This window comes from Carassius gibelio, chromosome B12 (genome assembly GCF_023724105.1).
Source record: "Carassius gibelio isolate Cgi1373 ecotype wild population from Czech Republic chromosome B12, carGib1.2-hapl.c, whole genome shotgun sequence".
In the NCBI taxonomy this organism is placed as follows: Eukaryota; Metazoa; Chordata; class Actinopteri; order Cypriniformes; family Cyprinidae; genus Carassius; species Carassius gibelio.
Genome location: NC_068407.1, coordinates 16,741,424 through 16,767,546, shown reverse-complemented (window position 1 = coordinate 16,767,546; position 26,123 = coordinate 16,741,424). Strand labels below are relative to the sequence as shown.

General features: G+C 37.2%; 2 protein-coding genes across 5 annotated transcripts in view; one reads left to right on the top strand and one right to left on the bottom strand.

Moving 5' to 3' along the window:
• LOC127969426 (probable JmjC domain-containing histone demethylation protein 2C) overlaps positions 1-13,861 on the bottom strand; it is a 117,071-nt gene extending 103,210 nt beyond the window's left edge. For all 3 annotated transcript variants that reach the window (XM_052571353.1, XM_052571354.1, XM_052571355.1), the window contains exon 1: positions 13,539-13,861. In XM_052571353.1, the coding sequence (XP_052427313.1) occupies positions 13,539-13,673 (135 nt within the window). In that variant the 5' untranslated portion in view covers positions 13,674-13,861. The remainder of the gene's footprint in view (positions 1-13,538) is intronic.
• Positions 13,862-17,213: 3,352 nt separating this feature from the next.
• The window catches only part of LOC127969345 (receptor expression-enhancing protein 3), a 28,816-nt gene continuing 19,906 nt past the window's right edge, over positions 17,214-26,123 (top strand). Inside the window, exon 1 of one of the 2 annotated variants that reach the window (XM_052571222.1) lies at positions 17,214-17,513. Coding sequence is in view for 1 of the 2 variants with exons in the window: in XM_052571221.1 (XP_052427181.1) it covers positions 17,482-17,513 (32 nt within the window). In the remaining variant the exon portion in view is untranslated. The remainder of the gene's footprint in view (positions 17,514-26,123) is intronic. The other variant, XM_052571221.1, reaches the window with a different exon arrangement.

Below are 26,123 nucleotides of genomic sequence, written 5' to 3'. Positions count from 1 at the left end.
CTCGGCATGCTCAAAAAAAAAAATGCCACTGATGGGGTACAAATATGCTGATGATGCAGAAAACATTGTGAAAAACAGATGCGTAATGGCAGCCTGACTTTGACCAATGGCCAACCTTAAGGTGCAGACACATTTACGATATTTCTGTGAAATTTCTGTGAAGAGCACAGCTAAAATATGGCACAGGAAATCAGAACAGACACTACTCCTTGCAGATATCTAGTTTACTTTCTTCTAAATGCTTATCTAAAATGTAAATTCTCAAACCTCACAAATGTTTCAATTCCAGTGTTTAAGTTCCTCCTCAGAAGCTTTTAAATACGATTTTGTGTCCTGGCAGACTGATATAAACCCATTCACAGCGACTTCCAGCAGCTGCAGAGCAGTCAAGCAATATTATAGAAGCTTGTGATTTTCACAAGCCCTTTCCAGTTTTGCGCACACATGCATCAAACAGTCAGAGAACCAACTGTGGGCGGCCCGTGGGCATGACGTCTGAGGCTGAGCCTAGTATATTAAAGTTGTGACAGTGACTGTGGTGGCAGTGTCCACATTATCCAACACAGAGGAATTAAACAGTATTTAAAAAGATCATTACCGGTTTAAATGGTTCAGAACTTTTTTTCAAATGTAAAGTGAGACTTTATCAGTTAGGGCTGTGATGGTTACACCACTGCAGTTGTCTACTGCCACCAGCAATGCACGTGACGTCACACACTCTATGAAAAGCATAATACAATTTTTGTTTATGGTAGCCTAATTCACAAACTAACTCAAACGCCATAGACAGCATATATATAATTTTTATACATAAATTACATATAAAACTGGTCCATTATCACCACGGTGGTAAAAATCAGACAGAGTCACAGCCTTATTATCAGTATGTGATTACAAACCACTGGTGATTACAAACTATGGCCACGTCTGGAGGAAGGACTTCAAAAAAAGCTATATATACATTCAAGAAAAACAAAAGCCACACATGAAGAAGAGTGAGGGCCAGGACTGCCAAAAAAGAGGTGGGAAGTATGTGGGTGGAACAGGGGCCCCCTGGGAAGCCTGAGATATGGCCGGAGCAAGACTGCCGAGAACTCTTGCCTCTGTGTGTGAACTCAGAGATGTCTCCCCATAGCACCCTTAAATTACCGCTAAGTCCCACGCATCTACAGGAAACATCCCCAGAAAGAAAAAAACATAAATTACCATGTCTTCCACTCCCTTTATATACATCAATATATATGATTCAGAGTAGAGAAATAAAAACAACACCGACAGCAACACTACAAGTTGAGCATGGTCTCTAGCCATTTTCTCAAGGATGTGAATATTTAACAAGAGCACGGGACTTGCCACTGTGTGTGTTCTAGTGTAAGGCCGCAGCACAACAGATCTTTTCAGCGTGTCGCCCACACTCGGATGAAACCGCACTCTGACATACTCTGAGCAGGCCCCCGGTTTCAGGCCCCCAGGGGAGCGGCCAGCAGAGGACTTGGTATTGCAAAAGCAAACAAAGTTCCAGATGAGGCACTCAGGCAGGATGACAACCCGGGTCTAAAGAAATTCCATCCCGTCGCTACCCGCAACCCTAGAGAATAATTCACAACCACCCCAAAAAGGAAAGAGATTTCGGCATAAAATCTCCCAACAAGGACCAAATAGGTCGTGAAGGGCTTCAGCAATACAAAGTGTTATTTAAAGGTGTATTAGCATCACTGTTATTATAAGTACACATACCAAAATTGTTGCAAAAACACTGCATTACCATCTATCGATGTGGATATTACATTAATTATGCTTACAGTAGTGAGTTTTACAGACTACACATTAATTAGGAACACTGACAACACAGATGAATAGGGTAAAAAAAAAATTAACTAATAAATATTACCATACCAGTGTTTCCCACAAACTTACACTCTATATTATTATATGGCATATATATGCAAATTCATTCTCTGCCAGCAGGAGGTGCTTGTAGAACGGGAGAGATAGAGGTTTCCCCAGTAACGCCTGCACACAAAGCAGCGCTCTGATCAAAACACTGCTTTATTTAGGCATTACATGCAAGAGGAAATGAAAATGACATCCAAAATTTTCTGAAGACAATCAGATCCCTTTCAGAAATACAGTGATATTAAGACACCCACACCGGGTTTTGATTTTGAAATTTGCAGTGCTTCAATGAAGTCAAAGCCTTTTGGAAAATCGATTTGCGGCGGCCAGTCAGTTTTGATATTGTGGCGGGCCGCTACAAATAAATCAATGTATGGGAAACACTGCATACTTTTGAGTAATGACAGTATTAACTTGCTTGTATGAAAACTTTACTGAAATGTTAAAGTTTAAATATGCAAATGATGCATTATGTAATTAAATATGTGCCAATTTGCATATATTTCTACAACCTTTAAAGATAAGTATTACAAATAAATTACACTGAGGGGGCAAAATACAGCATATATTGTGTTTACACACCAAACAAATGACTCTTCTAAAAACAATTTATGACTTCCATGTGTAGTAGAACTTTTTACTACTGAATGTATATGAGCTGTTACTATACTGAATTCATCACCAATACTAAATTATCTCATTCTTGAGGGCTTCCGGTTGAGATATATCACAATCCATGAGGATTTTGAGATTTGAGTTCAGCACTGCGTAGGAATGTTACATGCTTTTCCTGAAGCAAAATCCTTGGCGTAGTATGTAACAGAGGAGTCATGTTTCACATAATAAAACGTAGAAACCCAGAAAACTTAGTAAAGGATAGGTGAACAATTCAATTATCTCTTTTGACTATGACAAAGTTCGTTTGTATAAGAAAATAAAATGTGTTGCCTTCAATAGCAGCACGTCAGTCATTTACTTTGTCTCGGTTAAGTGAATTTATTCTGCATTAAAGGGACATGATTTATTACCTGTGTAGGACTAGACCTACACTGACAATAAATTACATAACAACTGACTATCAAAGACTGATGCTTTTTCTTTAGCACATAACTTGCCTGAGGGATTTAGTTCTGTCAAATATTTAAGAGCACAAATCCCACTCTCAGATGTCTGTTTCTTAAGGGCTCTATATTTCTCACTAAACTTTCCCATTTTCCTGTTCTTCAAAGTCTCTAGTAGCAGACAAACTGACAATAGAGCACAACACAAAACATGTCTTATTACAGACAGAACAATGGGGCCCATTTTCCATTCCATATTTTCACAGCATTCCTTTCTTTTCCTTCATGCCTGACACAGAGTGCCCTACTGCCAACAACCACCTGCAGGAAAGAAAATTCCAGCAGTGGGTATGTGAACGCATCCAGACTGTTTTCCTGCATGCACACACATGCTCACGTACACACACTCACATAGGCACATAGACCCGGTGCTTTTCTGCGGTTCTGCAGCAGAGCTGGGATGAAGCAAGCTTGAGGAAAACAGTGATCACACTGTTCATTCCTAAATCCCTCTACAGGGCAGCCGTGTCTGCTCCCATCCCATTAAGCCAGTCTTTAGGGAGCTGCGCTCGCATCAAATTCACAACATCCTGCACACTGACTCTCTGCTCACGCTGCCAGACTTCCAAATGGCACGTCATAAGCAAGTCTGTTTGATTATCTGCTTTCCTCTGCAAACAAGATCCGCATAGAGAATGTAAATGAATATTGGGTTATGAAAGAGAGATGCAAGGAGCTGGGAGAAAGACGGCAAATCCTTATCTCTGTGGTCTCTGCTTTATGACATTATGTGGCGGCACATCCACAACATGCACAGAGAAAATCCAAGAGAAAACAGAATAACTTGGAGATATGACTCATTTGGTGCAATCCAGATGGTGATATTCCTGTGGTTCATCATTTTATGTAATCTACCACTCAAATGACAAACGATCAGACTTGAAGACTCAAGAAGGTAAAGCGCAAACAGCATCATTCTTTGTGCTAGTGATCTTTGTAATGATTCCAGATTCATTTGCGATAACGGGACAGCTTCATGGTTACCCCTGAAATGTGTGAAATTTGCCACTGTGGTGAAACACTAGCACTTGCTGCAAAAGTGTCACGGCAAGCATCAGCACCCATTTACCATGAGCTGGGAACTAAATAAGAAATCCACGTGACTTTTCTTAGCATTATTTCCCCTTTGATGAAGCATTAATTTAGCCTAATTAGATTTAATACCAAGTTATTGTGTTGTAAGCATATTTGCCCAGTGGAAGTGGTCCTCTTGCTAGGCTTAAGGGGCCAAATGCTTTGTGTATTTGAAAAGCTTCCTTTAAATCACACTGTAGCCCATATCACCAGATTTAACCCAATTATTACAGCTTATTTTCACCCTCAAGATGGTTTTAATTCCTAATCACAAATAAAAGGGGGCATTTGCATGCAGAGATGAAGGGAAGGAACAAAGTAATTAATTATACGGGTGTGTTCAAATTTTAGCACTACAGCATCCTAGATTCACAATTACTTTAAAAGCATGTGGAGAACCACAACATTAATTGATATACTGAATATAGTTTTCAATATTTGAAAAAGTGTGCAATATTCAAGATATAAATGAGTGCTACAATTGTGTTGAATGTTAGTGGTCCACAATTGCCATTTCAGAAGTAAATAATGGTTATTTTACTTTTCTTATTAAAATAAAAATAAAGTTTAAAAAGACTTCTGGTTTGTACCATCATCAATTACTTATAACGAACAGCACTTATGAACAAAGTAAATTATTTAAAAAAAAATAATAATAATTTCTTTAAATTGTGTGGTCCTATGATTTAATATTAATTTAATATTTTCAAGAAAATTGTGTTAGTGTACTATTCAGAATATATAGAATTCATAATGTGCACTCACTGCAAATTATGATTTAATCAAACATAGGATTTTGCTGAGAACATCAGAACTGTATTCTAGTCATCATCAACCATGTTCATTACAGATCACCACCTCTGAACCCTGTGATCATTGATTAAATGACTGCCTCATGTAAATACATGGTTCAATTTTTTGTATCTTGTCAGAGATAAGCATCCTTTGGTCTACATAACATGGAGAAAGCTGTCTAGATTGGGGATCACAATGAGTCGTGGCAGGACCTCAAACATCTGCTAAAGGTCAGGTTTCCACTGTATGGAACCAATCAATGAAGCCCACAGAGCTTCCAAACAAAGAATAGTGTTTCACACTACAGAAGAACCTTGCCCTTCATTTAAAGGACACTGATTTTATACACTCGGTAATCCCCTCTAGGCAAGACAACCCACAATCCACTGGACACCAACAAAAAGACATATGTGAAACTTGACTTGACTGTTGTCACGCTGAATGTGACTGATTATTCTCATTGCATCACATCTCTTGCTTCTTCTGAAACTAGCATAATGAACTTTGTTGTTTTTAAAGCAAGTAACACAAATGTGAAAAAGTTAACTTGTAAATATTTTAGGAAGTACCTAAATAATCATTGAAGTATACAACAGGGCTGCACAATATTGGGAAAAAATGACATCGCGATATTTTATTTTTCTGCGATATATATTGCGACATGAAATTTAATCACATTTTTTCGTACAAACAAAAATGGGGTGAGCACACTTACATTCTCATTTTAAATGATTTAAACATTGACACCATCGTGTCAATTGATTAATATGCGCGAGGGAGAAAGAGCAAGACAGCGCTCATGTTGTGTTGTTTGAGGATGGTGAGTGTGCGGCCGAGGCTCTCTCTCTCTCTCTCTCTCTCACGTGCGCGCGCACTCTCTCTCTCTTTCGCCCTCGCTCTCTCTCTCTCTCTCTCTGCCAAATATTGTCCAATCCTAATAAACTATACATCAATGATGTATAAATCTCAATTTTGAAAAGTGGACACCTAAGACTGGTTATGTAGACCAAATTTTTGAAAAGTGTACACCTAAGACTGGTTTTGTCGTCCAGGATTACATATATAACATCATGTAATATAACTTTTTCACAGAAAAAAAAAAACTACAAATATGTGTTTTTTAATAACTAGATGGTAATTCCTATTTTTGGATTATTTACCAAATCGAGTCTTTCTGTTAGGAACCTGAAAGCATATGAATGCAAAATATTTAATTCATAAGAAATGAATGAGTCTTGAATCAATGTAAAAGTAGCTTTACAACTAAAATAACTAATATAATAAAACAGACAGTCCTGACTCTCAATTCTGATTGGATAAACCAGATCTATAGTCTTGGATCCCATTAACTGGCATGAACATCTGTTTTTTCACAAGTGGTCACACACCAGAGTACTCCACATAATATTTTACATTTATATTCAAGTTATGATGTTGCTTCAATGCCATAAACAACTTAATGCTTTACGTTGTACCTAACACCCCTTAATAGCTGTATCCTCTACCAGCTGATACATTTCTATCGCTGCATGACATACACTGTCATACAAAAACCAGATGTAATTTACTGTGGGATATTCAGACACTACAAAGAACAATGCCGGGCTTAAAAATGAAAAAACTGGCACATATTTGCATCAAAGGTTTCTCGAGAGCAGCAGACACAGTTCCACCACATGATGAATAGACCAGATTTCAGCATTGTTCCTGGACGATCCTTTGCTCGCTGTAATTGCACTCAAATTTCCCTGGAGATTTTCACTAAATCTAAAGAGCAGCAGCCACATGCTGTGCCTTACATGCCAAAGGTATGTGTAGATGTATGTGTGTGTGTGTGTGTGTGTGTGTGTTATCTTAAAGGCTGTCGCAGCTCCAGGCGTGTACACACCTCCCACTGGGCCTCTTTTTAAAGGTGTGTCATGCTGCACAATGCCGCCTCCAGCTTGTGGGTGTTGCTTTTTAGCCCCAGGCACAACAAAACCAAATAAATGTGGGCTCTCAGCAATCTTGCCAAGCTCATGACGTTGAGACAAACCGAGACAAAACAACCACTTAAAGTCAGATGTATATTTTCATCATAAGCTGGATTTAGGTACAAACATGTGCCCATAAAGGTCTGAGTAAAAACTCTTTCCACCACATCAAGCTGCATTGCACAACTTTCTCTTTCTTCTGCTTTCCTGTGTCCAAGCAGCACGTCCATATGCATCATTGGGCAATAACTAATGTGACTATTCAAAGAGAAAAGTTTATGAGAAAATATTGCTCTCTAATATTGCTATCCGGAAGTGGGACAGTATTTTTCAAAGCAAATCACTCTGAATTGTCCGTGCCATGGTCACGTTACCAACAAGAGTTCACTTATTCGAAACAAATTTAATTAAGAGCACATTCCAGTAGGCTTGTCAAATTGCATGACTGCCACCTCAGATGGAAGTGCTAAAAAAAGCGGTGCCCTTAGAGTAAAAGTCCATTTATTTGATTTGTGAAAGTATGCACTGAAAACGAATATACACTGACTAAAGTCTAAACGGCAGACATCTGGTTTCGCTTAAGAGCACATTCAACAAAAGCAGAGAAGGATCAGCACAAGGAGATAGGGCTGGAAGCCTGCGTTGGCTCAGCCGACCATTCCCGCCTACAGAAAGCCTTGTTTGTGTTTCATGTCTGACCGTTTGCTGTCTTAGCTCGAGCTAAAAAGACTCAGAAACCAACATTAACACTTCCAGAACGTCAGACATTACAGGAAGCACCACATAAATTGAGCAAGAGAAATAAATTTCCCTGCTTTCTAATGCGAGTGTTATTTCAGAAATAGCGGAATAGGCTTTGTGTGTGTCACTGCCGAACATAACAGGATATACGACACTACTTTCTCATTGCATCACCCCAGAGCTATTCAGACCTCCATCGCTAATGTGTCCGTTCACACAGAGAGAGGTCAGTCAGCGCGGCTCCAATAAATGCACTAACATACTTTGATGTGTGACTGTACTGATATCCTAAATGATTTCACCTGTATATGTTTACATCAATTAAATGCATAAGTATGCTCTCAACCGTTCTGAAGTGCAGCCATTTCACAGCAAGACACAGGCGCTGTTCCAAAACCTAGTGAGCTGCCTTGCTGTCTTGCTTCCTACATGGACAGCATCCTAACTGAAGTGGAACCGCACTGCTGGGCCTCTGTTTCTATGGGATACAGACGTCACTTCATCTCTATGTTAAAAAATAAAAACACAACTGCGGGACTAAATTGTGTGTAGTGAGTGACAAACTTCACGATCAAGGAAGTCATCAGTAGTCCATTTGAAACAATGGAACATACTGAAGCAAAAACAGAATACAACTGAAAGAAGAAATCAACTGACCATTGGCAAAGACCTGGCCTCCTTAGTTACTGTTGCTATGCCTGACAAACAATGCCGCGCTCACACGACCCTTTATGTTCTCACGCTGTAAGAAAAATACATAGCAGAGCATAGAGGAAACGGACAACACACTGATAGACAAGACAGAGTAGGTTACTTATGAAACAATGTCTCCGGACTGTTTTGTCAAAACAATAAAAGTTTAAGTGTAAGTTTTGCCAATTTACAGTGTCGCAATGACTGTCTTTTTGCAGTAAAGGACCTGTCATAGTTTAATGAGTGGGAAGATGACATGAAGAGACGCGAGGTAAGCTGCACTGAAACAGATAAGCACACATGTGCATATACAGCTCCCGATCAGGGCAAAGTTCACAGGATTTTGTCCACAGAATGATAAGAACACACATTTTAACATATAATTGTATTATTTCACCCTCAGTATTTTAACTTAAGCTATGCAAGCCATGCATACAGTGCTGGACATGATAGGTTTTCTGGAACGCAAAACAAGTACTTTAAAAGAATTCCTTTGCTCATCCCCGTTACTGTGGCAGCACAGCAACCGCACAGCTAAACCCTCCACACATATTTATATTTAGTTTTATTGAAAAAGTTTCAATAAAGTCAATCTTTTTTACCCCGTTTTAACATGGATTTCTATGGAGACTGGCCGTAGATGTCGGGCCACATGGTGGATAAAATTGGAAGCACGTAATATCCATGTTCTGGTTGGTCAGATAGCCTGTCAATCAAGCTCTTTGCGAACGGATAATTCAATGAAATTGTGTTGATGTTGAGTTAACATCATCATGTAATTGTTCTCTCAACAAAGGAGCTCAGTAACATTTGAATGGAGGGTAGCTTTTTCCAGAGAGGTCTGGCTGGTACAGGACAGAGGTCAGTCCAGGTTAAACAGGCTGATTCTGGGAAGAGCATGTGCGTCACATTCTCCAGGCTAAAAGCAGTGTGAAATTATGACCTTCATTAGAGAACTATTTTTGAATTAAGAAAAATGTGAAAATGTAAAGGTTTAACATTTAAACCTATAAGTATACATCCCAAACACACAGAAAGTTATCAAAATCCACGCTTGGTTTGGAATATATTGGGTACGATTGCAATTGCATGTAACACAGTACAGTATGCACACTGTGCGTATTCTGCATAATATTTTTAATGCACTAACGTGCAATGCTAACCACATAATGCATCCCACAATGCAATCAATGTTGCCCTAATGATTAGACTACAGGTAAAGTATGTAATTTCTGTATGTAATTTTGCCAAACTAAGGTCCTAATATTTTATTATTTCACCAGCTTTTTTCCATTTTTATGACTGGATTCCACAATTTTGTTAATGTTTTCCAAATTATAGGGTCCTACCAAACACAGCTGCAGAAAACAAATAGCTTTCCTAAATACGGACAAACAGAAACAGACAGTATTCTGCAAGTAGTATGCTAGTATTTCATTTAAATATTTATATAGCCATAAACTGTACACTACAAGTTTCAGTCTTCAAAATCCAGTATTCAATGAAAGGCTGTTACTATTCACATCAAGACTGACAAGGAATGCACAGCTGAGAGGGCATATATCTAACCCAATAAGAGTACAAAAGTTCAATGTTTTTCCATCTCATTGCATTATGCGGCGTCCTTCAACACTCCTGGCAAACTACTGTCGCAATCCGCCCCCGAAAGGGAACACGCTAGAATGCTCTGCATTCAGGTTAATGCTCCAATCCACCTTTAATGTTTAAAGTACAGGCCTTGTCAGCCATAAACCTCACCCAACGATAAGTGTCATATCTCTCGTTTTGAACCACTATTTTAAAAGATTACAAGACAGGTTCTTTATATTATGTAAGTCTAATCCACCGACAATTAAGATAGGAAATGTGTCATTGCCTGGGATCAGACAGAACTGTTGTCATTCCCAGAGGAAAGGTGCACAAAAGAAGATTGCTCAATAAATCTTTTTAGAGAAGATATGAAAACGGAGGCTCACTGTCAAAGGAAAACAGTGTAGGGTTATAGTGTCAGTCAGACTGAACAAAGAGCAATCTCTCTGTAGGTTAACTCTGGTTCAGGGAAACGGCTGAACATAGCAGCCTTTATGCTGTGCTGCAGTGGGGGAGGGCGATGTACGACCACCGGTCTCATGTTACGAGCTGTTTTCTTAAGCCACAAATCACATGGCCACTTCCAGCTCTTTACAGCCAGTTGTTGCCAATGGGACTGAGGGCTGTAAATGAAAGCTGCATTGCTATTTCTTGCAACCAGAGTTTTCTCCTACATCATCCCTGGTATCTAAGCAAATAACAGTGGTGCGATGTCATGGGGAAAAAGAAGCTGAAGAATTTCACATCTAAACGATATGTGATTTTGAGCCATTGAAAATGCTTGTTTTACTGTATACTAAATATATACTTCACATATAAGGTTGTAGAAAAGCATTAAAAATATTTTTCAAATATTCTATTTCAGACTATAAATTAAGCAAAACATTACACCTTTTTTTTTTTTTTAGATGACTACGTTTCCATGTTACCATATTCTATTTTTATTTCCATGCAATGTACAGAAGCCCAACCAGACTATGAGCTTAATTCCTACTTTAAAAAGACAAAGAAACAAAAGCATTTACAGCTTGAACTTTCAGCTGCAGGGCAGCTATTGAGCGCGGAAAGTTCTGCGTGCTGATTAGCAGCGGTACAGTTGGTGACCTCAGGACACAGCCCTGAAAACAAACGGCTGGCATACTGTACACACTTTCTCTATACATACAATGACAGAAGCCGCTCCATTCATCTCCACCGCATGAGAACTGTCTTGTTGATCAAAGACCAAGCTAGATTTGGTTTCAAATACATTAGAAAATAAAAAAAGATCTACATTTGAAATATATATTTTTTTTACACCTTTAATTTAAAATATTTAAATTGCTTACATTTTACACGTTAGTGTTATAATATTATTATTAATTATATTGAACAATATTTTTTAATTTAGGAATTATATATTAGTTGGAAGGTCTTTGAGACCCATGAAAATACAACATTTGAAATTGCTTATTCAATAAAATTTTAAAAATATATGAATGTAAAATATATATGAACAAGGGGCACATAATAAATTGTAATGATAAAAACAGAAATAATATATTTTTTAAATATCTTTAAATTAAAAAGTAATTCAAATGCAAGTATTAGGAATAAACCTAAAGTCCTCTAACAACGACAAACACTTCCAACATTTTTATGAGGGGGGGGGGGGGGTAGATTTATGTATATGTTACTACGTTTTACCACTGATGGATTAAAAACTTTAAATTATCTATAAGCATCATGGAGGGCCTGGAAAGTTATTTTCTAACGTTTTGCATTCATGAATGAAAATAGGTCAGAATTGTTTTATGGCCCTGACCACTTACACAGATGTGTTACATTTGGTCCATCTGTTTGCAAAATACTAGATTGCAAAATGTGCTATCATGACCGAAAACAAACACTGCAGCAAACAAGCTTATGTCTGACAGGGATAAATACTATAAATCAGTATTTCAAATATTTCACTTAGAAATTTTGGAGCAAAAAATTTAAACATTATCTCGTCACAGGTTTTTTTTTTTTCAGAGTGCAAATGGGACAACTGATATTACAATCCACCAACATTGATTGGGATCCAAATAGCTCTCTACTACGCGATTCCATTGCCCGAATGACTTCCAAGCCTGTTTCCATGTACCAAGCAGGGCCGGATCTACCTATAGGCAGGGCAGGCAGTTGGCTAGGGCCCTCGGGCCATAACATAACCATAACACCCCATATACTGTACGCTAGCCCACCAGTCAAGATAGGCAGCCTCATTGTTCATTGCATTGTCATCATCTGTTTTGGCTGATTGCGATGTATTCGAAATATAAACTTATTCTCTCGATCAGCATAATTTCTGGACAGATAATTCATCAGTTTATTACGAGTTTGAAAGAGCAGTTGACACGCCCACGACGCTTTGCGCGTACAGTGAATGATAACGCAGCGGGAGCTGAATAGCAAAATAGCTACAAAAGTAAAAGCAAAGAAGTTTGTATTCATAGTCAAAAAGCAAACACTAGAAAAAAAATTAATGTTTCAAAAAAGGACCTCAGATCTGTTTTCTAAATTCTGCTGAAATTACATTAGTGTTCCAACATAACACTTAATTTGTTTCAACTAACTAGAGAATAACTTTTTTGCTACTAAGTAGCTATTGTTTATTTCGCTTCCACCGGATTTGTGTATATAGTGCATATCTAACAATGCAAAACATAATTTCATATTATTAATATGACAATATTTGCAGTAAATATTGATTAAATGGGAGGGGGAAATCCTGCCCATACCCAGCTAGGAAAGAAATAATAAAAGCACTGATTTTCACTTACTGAAGTGGCATTCAGAAACTGTGAATAAATTACCGAACAATTTACTGCAAAATAATAATAATAATATCACAGCTATAATAACATCCTCAACAAACAAAAAAAGAGATTACCTTCGATAAAGTTTGATTAATATGTACATACAGTCCCTTATGCTAATCAAACCTGCATTTATTTGATTAAAAATACAGGGGAACAAAACAGTAATATTCAGCAAGGATGTGTAAAATTGATCAAAAGTGATAGTGATGACTTATACTGTTATAAAAGACTTCTTCTTTTTTTTCTTTTTTAATTTTTAAACATCTTTTTATTCATCAAAATATCAATACTAAGCAGCACTACTGTTTCTAAAATTGATAATAATTCAGCATATTAGAATGATTTTTGAAGGTTCATGTGACTGAAGACTGTAGTAATGGTGCTGAAAATTCAGCCTTGCATTGCAGAAATAGACTAGATTTCAAAGTATAGTCAAATAGAAAACCATTATTTTAAATTGTAATAATATTTAACAATATTACTATTTCTTCCGTATTTTTTATCAAATAAATGCAGGCATGATCATAAGAGAAATAGTAATGCGTCCAAAATTTTGACTGATATTGTATAAGAAAAAATTACAAAGAAATGTTATATAAATAAAAAGGTTAGGAATCATATTCTTTTTATTGGGGGTGGGCGCATCCAACATGAATTTTGCCTAGGGCCTCCAAACGTCTAGAACCGGACTTGCCAAGCGATAAAACCTAGAATAAACTGACGTTTAACAGGCTATTTCAAAACACCAGAACCTAACTGAAACCACCCGCTCGTGAAATTTATTTTTCGCAGCATGACTGCCGTTGTCTTACCGTCAGTTCGGGATTGTCGTGGTCGCGGTGAGTGACGGCTCGGATGACTCCGGTTCGCCAGGACCAGCTCGCGATGTGCGCGGGCTCCAGCGGCTCCTCTCCGCTCACGCACAGGAACCGCTTCCCGACCACCATGGCGAAAAACCCTCGAAAACTTCAACCCTCGCACCCTACCGACCGCACATTTACACCGTCAAACTGCGTTCTGAACAAAAAGAAAGAAAGAACCGTGATTGTTTTCGCCTTTTTGCGTGTCGACCGCAACCCGGGGATTTAAATTTCTCTCAGCCTCCACCCACGAATGATCGCTCTCGCGCTCTGCGAAACTGAACACTGGACCGGATCACTGCGAACGTAAAACCGGTATCCCTCCGCCGCACAACTCACAAGTCCATGCAAAACCGCAGCAGGGAATTTTCTACGTCCGCCAGACTGATTCATTCTCAATGGGAGACTAGCTGCTTACACACTATACGCCAGTGTGACGAAAATAGTGCTTAGTTGTTGTTGTTGTTGTTGTATTTGGTTCATTAACAGGCAGCGCAGGAATGAAGAACATAAAAAAAAGAATCATAAATAATTTTTAATAAATCAATAAATTCAGTTTTATATAACTAATTTATCTAATGGCATTAATAAACTATCTATCTATCTATCTATCTATCTATCTATCTATCTATCTATCTATCTATCTATCAACCTATTTCTTGGATATTTTTCTATTTATGAGACAATCAATATAATTATAAACTATATACCTAATAATAATAATATGATTGAAATGATAATAATTCTATAAAATACAATACAACCATACAAATTAAAATATTTTTATATTTTGTGTCCAATTGTGTTTCACGCTTTTGCAAGTATATAGCTACTCCAATAGCTGACCTATGGGTTGTCCGTTGATGAGCATAAGAGGAGCGCTGTTATATGAGGAGCATATCCACTGGATACAATCAGTCTGTGTCACCTTTAGGTCAGAGAAGAAGATGAAGACAGATATGTTATTGCTCATAGAATCACAAATCATAGAGTGCCACTGAGATTGTTGGTCCTGCAGACACCCTGCTGAATCTGTGCCTGTCTAAAATGAACATCAATGCTTAGAACATCTTCTTGAATGTCAATGATTAGAAGCAGCAGTGGAGAGAACGCCACAAAATCTACACAACAGTAATACACTTTTAATTTTATTCACATGCAGTGTGTATGAAATATGTAATTACAATATGTATTGTGACTGTATAGTTGAATATATTATAAAATAGGTCTTCACTGTAGCAGAGACATTATTATGTGAACATTAAACATATTACAGATGAAAGAAAGGATAAAGTTGAAAGAAATAATTACTGTCTGCTAAGTGCCATTATATTACCCCAATATATACTTAATACACAAAGAGAAAATGAGATGCTTAACACCTCAGATGTTTAATTACACCAAGCTGCAAGACACCAAATAGCTCTCTTATAGGAATATTCATGAGTTCCAACAAGATTGTCAAGAGAGACCACAATTCACAGATGTCATCTGATGCTACCCAAGATGGCTATGCTTGACGTACTATTTCAATCAGTTTAAAAAAAAAAAGCATCACCACAAACCTTTCTCTGACAGAGAGAGATTGCTATCACATATTCACAACAGATATATTTGTAGTAATAATAGTGCATGTATTGCTTAATATGAAAAAGGGAAATACAAATAACGGAAATTACAGTTTCTTACAACTGTAATTCAGGAATTATTTGCATTTTCCCACTATATAAAAATAACATTTTGGTTACACTTTCCATAATATATTTAGCAGCTGTGTATTATAACATAGATCCTTGTTCAAACAGCTTAGGTCCAAGGTCTGTCACTTTGTACTCAGATCCATTTAGAATTACACTCTACTCTATTTAATTGGTATAAGATTAAAGGTCCCATGACATGGATTATTTCCTTTTCTTTAAATGCTTTTTAATGTTTCCTTAGGTGTATTTATATTGTTAGTATGATTTTTACATTTAAAATTTAGAAATAAAAAGCATTTTTATATCCTGACATTAGCCCTCTGGCTTGAATGCTCTGTTTGAAGGGGCGTGTCTGCTGTGACACTCCGAGTAAACCACAACTGTTGTGATTGGCTGACATCTTTGAAATCGAAATGCATATTACATGTGAAACCCCTCTCAAATATATATATATATATATATATATATATATATATATATATATATATATATATATATATATATATATATATATAAAATACTATTACAGCTGTCGAGATTAACGAATCGTGGAAGTGTTGATTATATAATTATTTTTTCGATCTTTTCCCCATCACATGAAAGGCAGCAGTGATGAGCATTGAGTAGACAGAGTCTGTTTATCGCGTGTGGATGCAGTGATCTCGTCACTATTGCAACACGTTTTCTCACAAAATGCTTTCACCACAGCTAACAGCAAACACATGAATACAGTAAGAGCTACGTTGTGCAGCATAACAGCGTCATTCATTGTCATTCATTGTAACGGCAGTTGTGTGCAGATTTACTCGCGATGTGTAACAGCTACGAAAAAAAGCAAGCGTTCTTTTAAATAACAATTTAAATAACAGATTTGTTTCATGCTACTAAGAGAAACAACGTGAAGTTGATCGTTTAGTCACTGGCTTGATTCACTGATGCATCAGTATTAAACGATTTAGAAAGAAAGTCTGTGTGAACTTGAATGATTAGCTACACATCAGAAATCACTGATCACAGATCAGGCATTAATGAACACTGTTACTCACTGTTTGTGCCAGTGCCGTCGAATCCATATCATAAAAGTCTGTTTGAAACGCCTGTGCTGAAATTGCGACTTAATTATATGTAAATATTTGGGCGGGCAAAGCAGAGAAAGGGGAGGTAACACTTCTCGTTACAACGTCACAACGAGGAGATTCAAGATCACCCAGTTTGAGGCAGAGAAAGATAGCAAAATCTCAATTTACACCGATTCAAATTTCTAGAAACTTGGGGACCATATACAGGCTAGGGGAACTCATATTAATGTGAAAAAAAACTCAGAAAGTGAAATTTTCATGTCTAAGGACCTTTAAGGTTTTTAAAAATATATTATATTCATGATATTTTTCAAATTAGTTCGATGATACTGAATTTATTCATTTATCATTATCTTTTATTTTGATGTTCTTCATCCTTGCGCTGTTAGTAAACCTCAACAGGCTTTCTAACATTGCTTGTCTATGTTTATTTCTATAACATATGATAATAATAAATAATAGTAGCCTAGAAATAACACTTGAGGAAAGAAGTCTTTAATTTACGTCCCTTAAAGCCCGTTAAAAGAAATGGCAAACGACCACAACATTCCCCCATTCTTTTGTTGTTGTTGTTGTTGTTTGCAACAGAACACAGCGCCGATGAGAACATCGATTAGGAGTTTTTATTCTCAACGTTTTTATGTCTGATTGGTCTATATCTCTTCAAGGTGACTCTCAACGAATCAGCATCGACTGCGTTGAGAGTGTAATGTTAGCGTCTTCGAAACAACGTCACTTGACAAACATTTGATCTAGCCAACCAGTGCTCGAGTTTCATGTAAACAAATCATATTAGCCAATCACGTAACAGGAAGAGCGGGCTCTTAAATCAAATTATTTCTGACGTCAACGTGAAAGCGCACCTTTTACAGAAACGGCATCGGTTTGGGCTAGAGCACGAAGAAGATGGGCACAACAAGAGTGACGTTATTTTAACTCATATTAAGTCCATAGTTAGTTTTATACCGGATGTTTGTACGTAATACTAAATAATGAGCGAGCGGAGGCTCTCAGGAGACCGTTAATGTTTGTCCTCGTCTGAAGTTGAACACTGAATTTGAAGTAAGGTTAGCTTAGCTAGCATCTCTCTCTGCTCGGCTCAATCCTGAAGAAAATATGGTGTCCTGGATTATATCAAGATCTGTCGTGTGAGTTTAAACCTCATTTCCCCCCATAAACATAGTTTATTTTTAAAGCTTGGGTTAAATTAGCTCTTTATTTAACTGGTTAGCCTTTTAGCGTCACTATACTGGAGACAGCACACATTGACAAATTAGAAAGTAGATTATGATCTTCTCAACCCCACATCTGCTCAGATTGTTCAATCAAAGCGTTTTACTGTTTTTAAACATGACGTTTGGAAAGGATCCATGTAATTTGGAAGATAAGAACCAGAAACAACAAACCATTGTTCCTATTTGCAGTGTTTTGTTTATTAACATCACGATTGGATTGCAGTGTCAGAGGTTTTTGTGTCAGGAATGAAATTATAAATGTGACTGTGGACGTGTCAATTAATATTTTTGGGTTGACTGCTTGTACAAGGTTTTGTTGGGGCTTTTGGGTAAGGTGCACCTATCATAAGGTTCTCAAGTGTGAAGCATTTTAACCTTAACCAAAGTATAATACATTTTCACCCATTTAGATTACATTTTGCACAGGTGTAATGACATAAGAAATAATAATCATCATTAATTAATAATAAACAATATTGTATGATTTCATTATTTTTTATTGTATATAAAAATCATTGTTGTAATAATTGTATTTACTATTGTGTAATAAGCAGAAAATGTAACCATAATTCATATATGCATACATTTAGATTCGATTTTGTAATGATAATAATAATTATATATCATGTTCACTGTACCATCATCATATTTTATGTCAAAGGTAGAAATGAAGCAAGAATGAATAATAATTTTAATTAGAATCAATCTGTTCTGTAAATTGGTTATTGATCATTAAAACAAAAATAATCAGCATTAAACTTCAATCAGCTGATTTCTACTATAAATAGAACACATTTGCCTGAGGGTTGAAAAAAGATTTGAATGATTGATGATTTGCCTGTCCTTGTTTGGTAGCTTGTTTGCAAACAGCAGAAAGAGTATCATTTTGGTTTATTTTGTGGGCGAGACACATTTTGCAACGTGGTCCCCTTACAGCGTTCCAGAGTCACAGGCAAGCAGTTAGGAAGAGACGTAGTCAGTCATAGAAACCAGCAAGTACCAATTACTGTCCACCTTGCTAGTTTAGGGGTATAATTCTGCGGTTAGGATTTTACAACATATACGATGTAGAAGTTCAAATATAGGACAATAACTTTAAGCTTATGGCAAGATGATTGGAAATCAAGACCACATTGTCTGTTTGAAATGCTGCTGTGGGCTTATATGCTGCGTGGACACTTTAATGGCTTTCCACGTTGAGGATGAAATATAGAAAACTCTTTTTATATAAGCTGGTCTCTGGGACAGGTTTGTCCTCATTTTCTTTGTTCAGGATCACAGTGGTGTTTATGTAACAACTACAGGGCTGTTTTTCTTGAGAATTTTAGTTGCTTGTGATGATTTGACTAAGATGTAATAAAAGAGCCCAATGTCCCCCCCCCCCCCCCACTAGCCCAGTTAGGACATGGTCCAATCACAAAAATAGGTATTGTTTTTGACCAGTGCTATCATTTTTTTCTCATAAATGGGCAATATCACATGACTAGCCTTGAGATATGGCTGTATCACAGCGTGTCAATATATAAAGATATATCTCATGGCTAAAAGTGTGATATTGCATTTATACAACAGTTTGACAGCATGAGTGTGTAAATACAAAAGAAACAACAACAGAGGGTCTATAAGAATTACAATCTCAGTTTAACAGCTTAGCCCAAGCCTCCATTGATAATTCGAAAATGTCACTTTAGAACTAGTAATGAAGGATTGTTGAGTTGCTTCATTAAAAGCTTAATGTATTACTGTATTAAAAGCTGTATTGAGATTGAGTGTGATTACCTGCATCTGATACAGCAATCATTCTTCAGCTCAATCTCATATTCACAATAAAACATTAGTTTGAATGTTTTCTGAGTAAATCTCTTTGTCGTACTATCCTTTCTTCTTGTTAAGTGTGATTTCTGATGACCGAGATTTTTGCCTGCATCTTACAAAATAGCTTATGTAAAGAGCATTCAGTCTCTTTCAATATAAAAGCTTTTACTGCAGTGCTCTTATATACAGCATTGACGTTACATAAAATATAACGTGATGAGATTTTGCTCTGTCAAATCTATTTGCTCTGGAACACATAATAGATTAACGAGACCAAGCACTTGCCGTGAGATTTACCCAAACTTAATTATATCTCATGTATAACCACTATAGAGACATCATTGCCAGCAGCAAATTCCAGAAGATCTGGCCTTGGTAAGGCTGCTCTCGGGCGGGTTCATGAGCGCTCTACGCCCACTGTTGCCCTGGAGCTCACATTTCCAAAAACGTCGAAGCAATAGCAAAATTTTCAAATGGACTTTATTAACAAACTGCATATTTGAAGTCTAAACAAGTACAATCTTTTTTTATACATTTAGTGCTTTTGAAGGCTCTTGCAAGTAATAGCTAATCCATAGCATCATCAGAGTGAGCATTGCCTTTCGGTTTCTTAGCAGAAACTCAAAGTTGACCTAAACCTGAGTGTCAAGGCCCATCTGAAGGTTTTATTTTTTCAGCTGCACACCCTGAGACCAATACCCTGCTTCACAAAAATACTTTTAAGACCAGGTCCCATTTCCTTCAGGGGCCGACTGGAGGAAGACCAACTCCTTGTTGTGAAAACAATGAAAGACTGATGTGCAGCACATTTATTTGTGTTTCATCGGAGCCGTGCAGGTTCTGTTGTAGGAGGAGTAGCCACAGGCAGACAGTTAGAGAATCAAAGCCTTCCAGTGAACTGATTAATAAACCAACAAGTTAAGCAGACTTTGTCTTTATTGCACACTGTTAGGGCCGGGGTAGTCTGACAGTATATACCTGGGTTCCCACGGGCCACATCCGGCCCACGAGAAAAAAATGTTTGGCCAGGGCTAATTTCAAATAAAGTGGCATGAATATTCAAACGCAGCATCAGAAAGAAACATTAATTTACATCTGGTCTACACCGGACTCGAGCAGCTTGGTATCGTTGGCAGAATTCGGCCCCCAGCGAAAAATAATTGAGGAACCCTGGTATATACCCTGCAATGATAGAAACTTCATAACCGGTAGAGCCGGATGTGTCCCAAACAAGTGAAGAAGGGGAAGAACCTGTAATCAAAGGGATGTTTGTTAGGCAAAGCAGAGTTTAGTTTATGGTTGCCAAGCAATAGCTTGGCGCATTAATAATAATTACATTTATGTACGGTGGCAGGTATGGGTATGTAAGCTATTTTACATAATCTTAAATATATTCAGAGTATTAATTTTAATGTGCTTTTGTTTTTATCTCAAGTAATATATATTGTCAGGCTTTTTTTTTTTTTTTTTTTTTTTTTGCAACCAGGGTTTTCAAATAAAATTAAAAAAAGTGAATGATTGGCCTTTGTAAAGTTTTTAATTCCCTTCATTGGGTTAATTTCAGTACCAAAGCAAAACATATAAACACGCAAATAAAAAAAAATAAAAAATGTAATCCTAACTGTGTACCTATTTAATTTAAAAGGGCTTTTGAATTTTTAAGGCAAGAATAACAAATAAGTTAGCTTAAAAAAAAAGCCCAGAACTGCTTTTCTGACTGATATGAAACAATGTTTACCATTTGTACATTCTCTAGCGTGCATATATTAGATTTACAATTCATTTAAATGCCTCTTTTATCTAAAAATTGCAAATAAATCATGTTTTTCCCCCTTATAAAAGTTATAGGAGCATTAAATAGTTAATAAAGATATTTAATTCTAATGCTCATTATATTAACGTTAGCCGTGCTTATGCTAAGGATAAACTACTCTAATAAAAGCATTCATTAAAATCCGACATTCAAATTAAAATATTTAATAATATTCATAACAGAACGGATTCGCACTCTTTTTTTGTGGCGGCATATATATGCAAATTAATTCTCTGTCAGCAGGAGGCACTTGTAGAGCGCGAGAGATATAGGTTTCCCCGGTAACGGCTGTAATCAAATAAGCGCTGAGCTTGCGCTCACAGACGCTGCTCAAGGATTACAAGAAAGATGAAATGAAAATGATATCCATAATTTTCAGAAGACCGTCAGTTTCCTTCAGAAATACAGTGATATAAGAACACCCACACTGGGTTTCGACTTTGACTCGTGCATTGCTAATGTCTATTCAGCTAAGTCAAAGCCTTTTGGAAAATCTATTTGTGGCGTTCAGTTTTTATATTGTGGCAGACCGCAAAAAAATAAATCAATGTATGGGAAACGCAACAAAACTTACCCACTTGAACTCTTTCATCTGATCTTTGTGTCTGTCTTTTAAAGTTTATTTTAGTTTGTGTCCTCATTTTGATGTCGCCACATCTCAGTGCTTGTACCTTGTGGATAGCACATCAAGAACCAGGTTATCCAGGTACTCTGTACCACCGGCACTTAAACAAATCTGGAACCGTTAAATTTTAATTTTTTTAGTACCGACTTGATACCGAAGTACCGGGTCTTTTTACAACACCAATATGAAATATCTGATCAGTTTTTTCCATACTGTTAAAGAGGTGTTTTTGAAAAGTGATTCTTTTATATATTCCCTCCTGCATATTTAATTATTCATGGCACCAGGCATGTTTCTATAGGGAGTTCAGAGAAATATATTGGGTTTGCATGTAAACTGAATGACAAATGAGTCAGCAGTAACCTGCGTGACTGATATCTAAAGATGTGCAGAGCTGTTGGCATGTTGGTGATAACACCAAGCTGCATGTTTTGCTTAGTTGAGAGTAATAGTGACTGTAGACTCTTTTATTCTCTTAAAGAACTGTTATTTCATTTATAAAGCAATATATTTAATGTAGGGCCGGGACTCGATTAAAAGAATTAATCTAATTAATTAGAGGCTTTGTAATTAATTAATCGAAATTAATCGCATTTTAATCGCATATAAATATTTGACCTGAGAACAGTGAGAAGTATTTTTTTTTACATGGATTTATAGTATACCATTGAATAATGACTAAATACATAAGCTTAAGCAACAAAATATTGTTTATTTTTGTTCAACCAAGTCTAGCAGACCAGTGCAATTTTTGCCATGAAGTGTATCAATAGCATATTTAGAAACAATTTAGAAATAGTACATTTCAGAAATTCAGGAAGCTTATAGGTGCTGGAACCTTCTGTAAAGTGTTTTTTTTAAGTAAAACACAATACTGTCAATTACATTCAGAACATTAGAAACACGGACTATTAGAAAATATCTCTCTGTTGCTTCAGAGCCCATAACATACTAAGTCCAACTCTCAACAACCTTGGCCAAAACAATAAAGAGTTCAACATAAACTGTTGCACCAACAAAATAATACATAGTTCAACATAAAATGTAAAGTCCACGCTAGCTGCTATATGTTTTGCGTTTAGGTGATACTTGAGGCTCGATGTGCTGCAGCGGTGATATCATAGAGTATAGATCATAGACAGTAAAAGAAATGGACACAGCGACCCCATTGGAACTCAATTGAGACGAATGAAGCCCAGTTTTAGCGTTTTTTAGCACTTCCGTTTCTGACGCGCAGACTCAAACGAAGCTTGACGACGTCAGCAACCTGTCTGCCAGATGTAAATCTTCTAAGTGGCTGTGCGTGCAAACTGCCATCGTTAATCTTGCAGAGACGGCGAGCTTGAGCGGGGAGTTCTTTGGTGTGAGTGAGCAGGAGTAAGTATTCTGATTAATTATTTTGTATAGTATTTTAAAATGTAACGCCAGTACGCCATATTAAGTTAATTGCCTGCGAGCTTCTCCTCCTGTCTGTACGGTAATGCGACAGAGAGCCGAGTGGTTATGACGCAATCGTTAGCCTATTTTTTACAAAAACTGTTTATACGGGGCCATAATGTAACATAGAAGGTAATGGAGCCCTTTATATATTGTCGTGTATCTTTAGAAATAAATAATGGACAAACAGAGTCTTTAAACGCCTCAGATGTAAAGTTATTCGCTGTCAACGTGACGCCAAAATGAATGGGAGTCAATGGGAATGCTAACGCAAGTGAAGTTCTGCTACAAGATGGCAGCCCCCACCCGACTTCAACTTCCGGTCGAGTTCCTTGCCCCTTGGTATAGATACTCTTTGGTGATATGCGAACGCTAGTTGGTGCTTCAGTATAATCGGTCCCCCCGAAACACATCAAGTGAGAAACGTTCCGCGGTGCAAAAATAAGTTATTAAAAATGCGGGAATTTTTTTTTTCTGTAATTAATTAATCTTAGTTAACGCGTTATTTTTTTGTGTAATTAATTAATCTCAATTAACGCGTTAAAGTCCCGGCCCTAATTTAATGTAGAATAACACTTAGGCACTCAGAGTTATACACCAAGGTTATAATTTTGAAAGCTTCACCAGTTTTTTTATTTTATTTTTTTTTTATAAAATGAGCAATTTGAATCTAGTTTAAGTCTTTATAGTTAGATTTTTATTTGTGATAAAAGTCTTATTTGAGTCTTTTATAAATGTCTGCTTAAGTTTTTGTTTCAGTAGCACTTTCATTATTAGTTTTTTCCCCCGTCACTCGTGTCACAAGTTGTTCTGCCGGTAATGACATATGAAAATGCTACAAGTGAACTGTGTGCTTTAAAGAGCCAGTAAGATGAAAATTCTAAGCTTCCTATCACTGTTTATAAGTCCTGTACATTAGGTTTAAATCCATCCAAGGTTAAAAAACATTGTCATTTTGTCAAAATATCATTTTAAAATTACCTCAATTCTCAGAGATCCCCAAACGGTTCGCGCGAAGCTGTTCAAAAGATTCAGTTTCCTTAAACCCCACCTTTCAGTTGCATACTGTGTTCTGATTGGTCAACTAACATAGTCAGGTTTGATTGGTTGTTCCGCAAGCACCTCCACGGTAAACTATGCGTTAGCATCTGTTTGGGGTGAATTATGTCTTATTTCTCTCACCGCGAAGCCCCCGCTGTACTCACCAAGATTAGAAAAGCAGTCATCAGTGAAAGGGATTTGATTTACTGCTCTGGTATTGTGGTAAAACTGAATTTTAGCCATTGGTTCTTCTGATCTTTATTCTTTGGCAGTGAAAATAAAACAAACTTGCCTTTACAATTAAAAACACACTGTCTCCTCGACATGATGCTCTCACCAGTGATGGAGTACTCGAGTCCTGGACTCGGACTCGAGTCCGACTCGACACTCCATTATCTGGACTCGTGACTCGACTTGGACTCGCGGACTGATGACTCGTACTTGGACTCGGACTCGAGGATATATAAAACCATACTTGAGCATTCATCACGTTGTTTGTGACTAAAAATGTTATAAAAAAATATACACACTTCCTGTTTCGTGCCCAAGACCGGCCAGGATCTATTATTTTCCCTCACAGACACTGCTACCGCTCGCTCTCTTTGCTTGACAACACACTCACTGACGTCACTCACTTTACTTTCACTTTACTTTTTCTCCAAAGCGCTTGCGGGAAAGGATGAAGCTGTTTGATTAGTTTCTGTCAAAAGACAGAACGCTTGCGCATTCTGAAAAGTTTAGATGTTTTTAACTCGATGCTGTGCGGACGCGCCTGGAAAAAACGAGCGCGTTGCTTCCATTATGAGCGCGCATACTCAGGCTAATTCACTCGGTCACTCACACAAAAACGCTCTCTCTCTCTCTCGGCATGTCGTATTGATTTTTATGTTTGAAGTATCTTTAAAATACAGTGTCCTGAAAATGCTTGTTTCTTTTTTCACCGAGTGTATTTCTGTAATACAGTGTTAAAGGATTAGTTCACACAAAAATGAAAATGTCCTAATCATTTACTCCTCCCAATGCCATCCAGATTATCCGTTTTTTCTTTAATTTTTGTTTTTTAAGGAAAACATTTCAGGATTTTTTCTTCATAAATTGGACTTCAATGCCTACCAACTCAGGTTTCTATTGTTTCCTCAAAAAAAAAAAAAAAAAAAAAAAATTCCAATATGGGACTCGAGACTCGACTCGGACTCGAACTCTGGTAATGGGGACTCGACTTGGACTCGACTCGGACTCTTCTTTGGTTACTCGGACTTGGACTCGGACTCGAACACTGAGACTCGAGACTCGACTTGGACTTGACAGTTGGTGACTCGACTACAACACTGGCTCTCACACCAACCAGAGCATCTGTGTGGGGGGTGGGGCAGGTCAGAGTTACGTTTCTCCCAAGATGGTAGGCGGAGATTATTATGCAAAGTGTTCCTAGTGACGTACATAGAGATGGGCAAAAGATTTGAAATCTATAACGACTTGTTTCAGCGATTCAGAGTCGACTCCTTACTTTAGAAGCCAATAACTTTATAAATCGTGTGCTTTTTGGTTGAATTACTTTGCACATTGTTTACACTGATGGACAGCTACATCATACACTGCAATACAGGTAATTTTTGATTTCCCATCTGTGTGGCTCTTTTTTCCAGAAGTTAACAGTTAAAGTATGGCAGTGCAATTTTAAGTTTCACAAATTGAACTTAAGTTGACAGTAAAGGGAGATAATTTTATAAACATTTTATGAAGTTTAATTCATGGTTTTCCACTGTGAATTATAAAACTACTTTTCTATCTT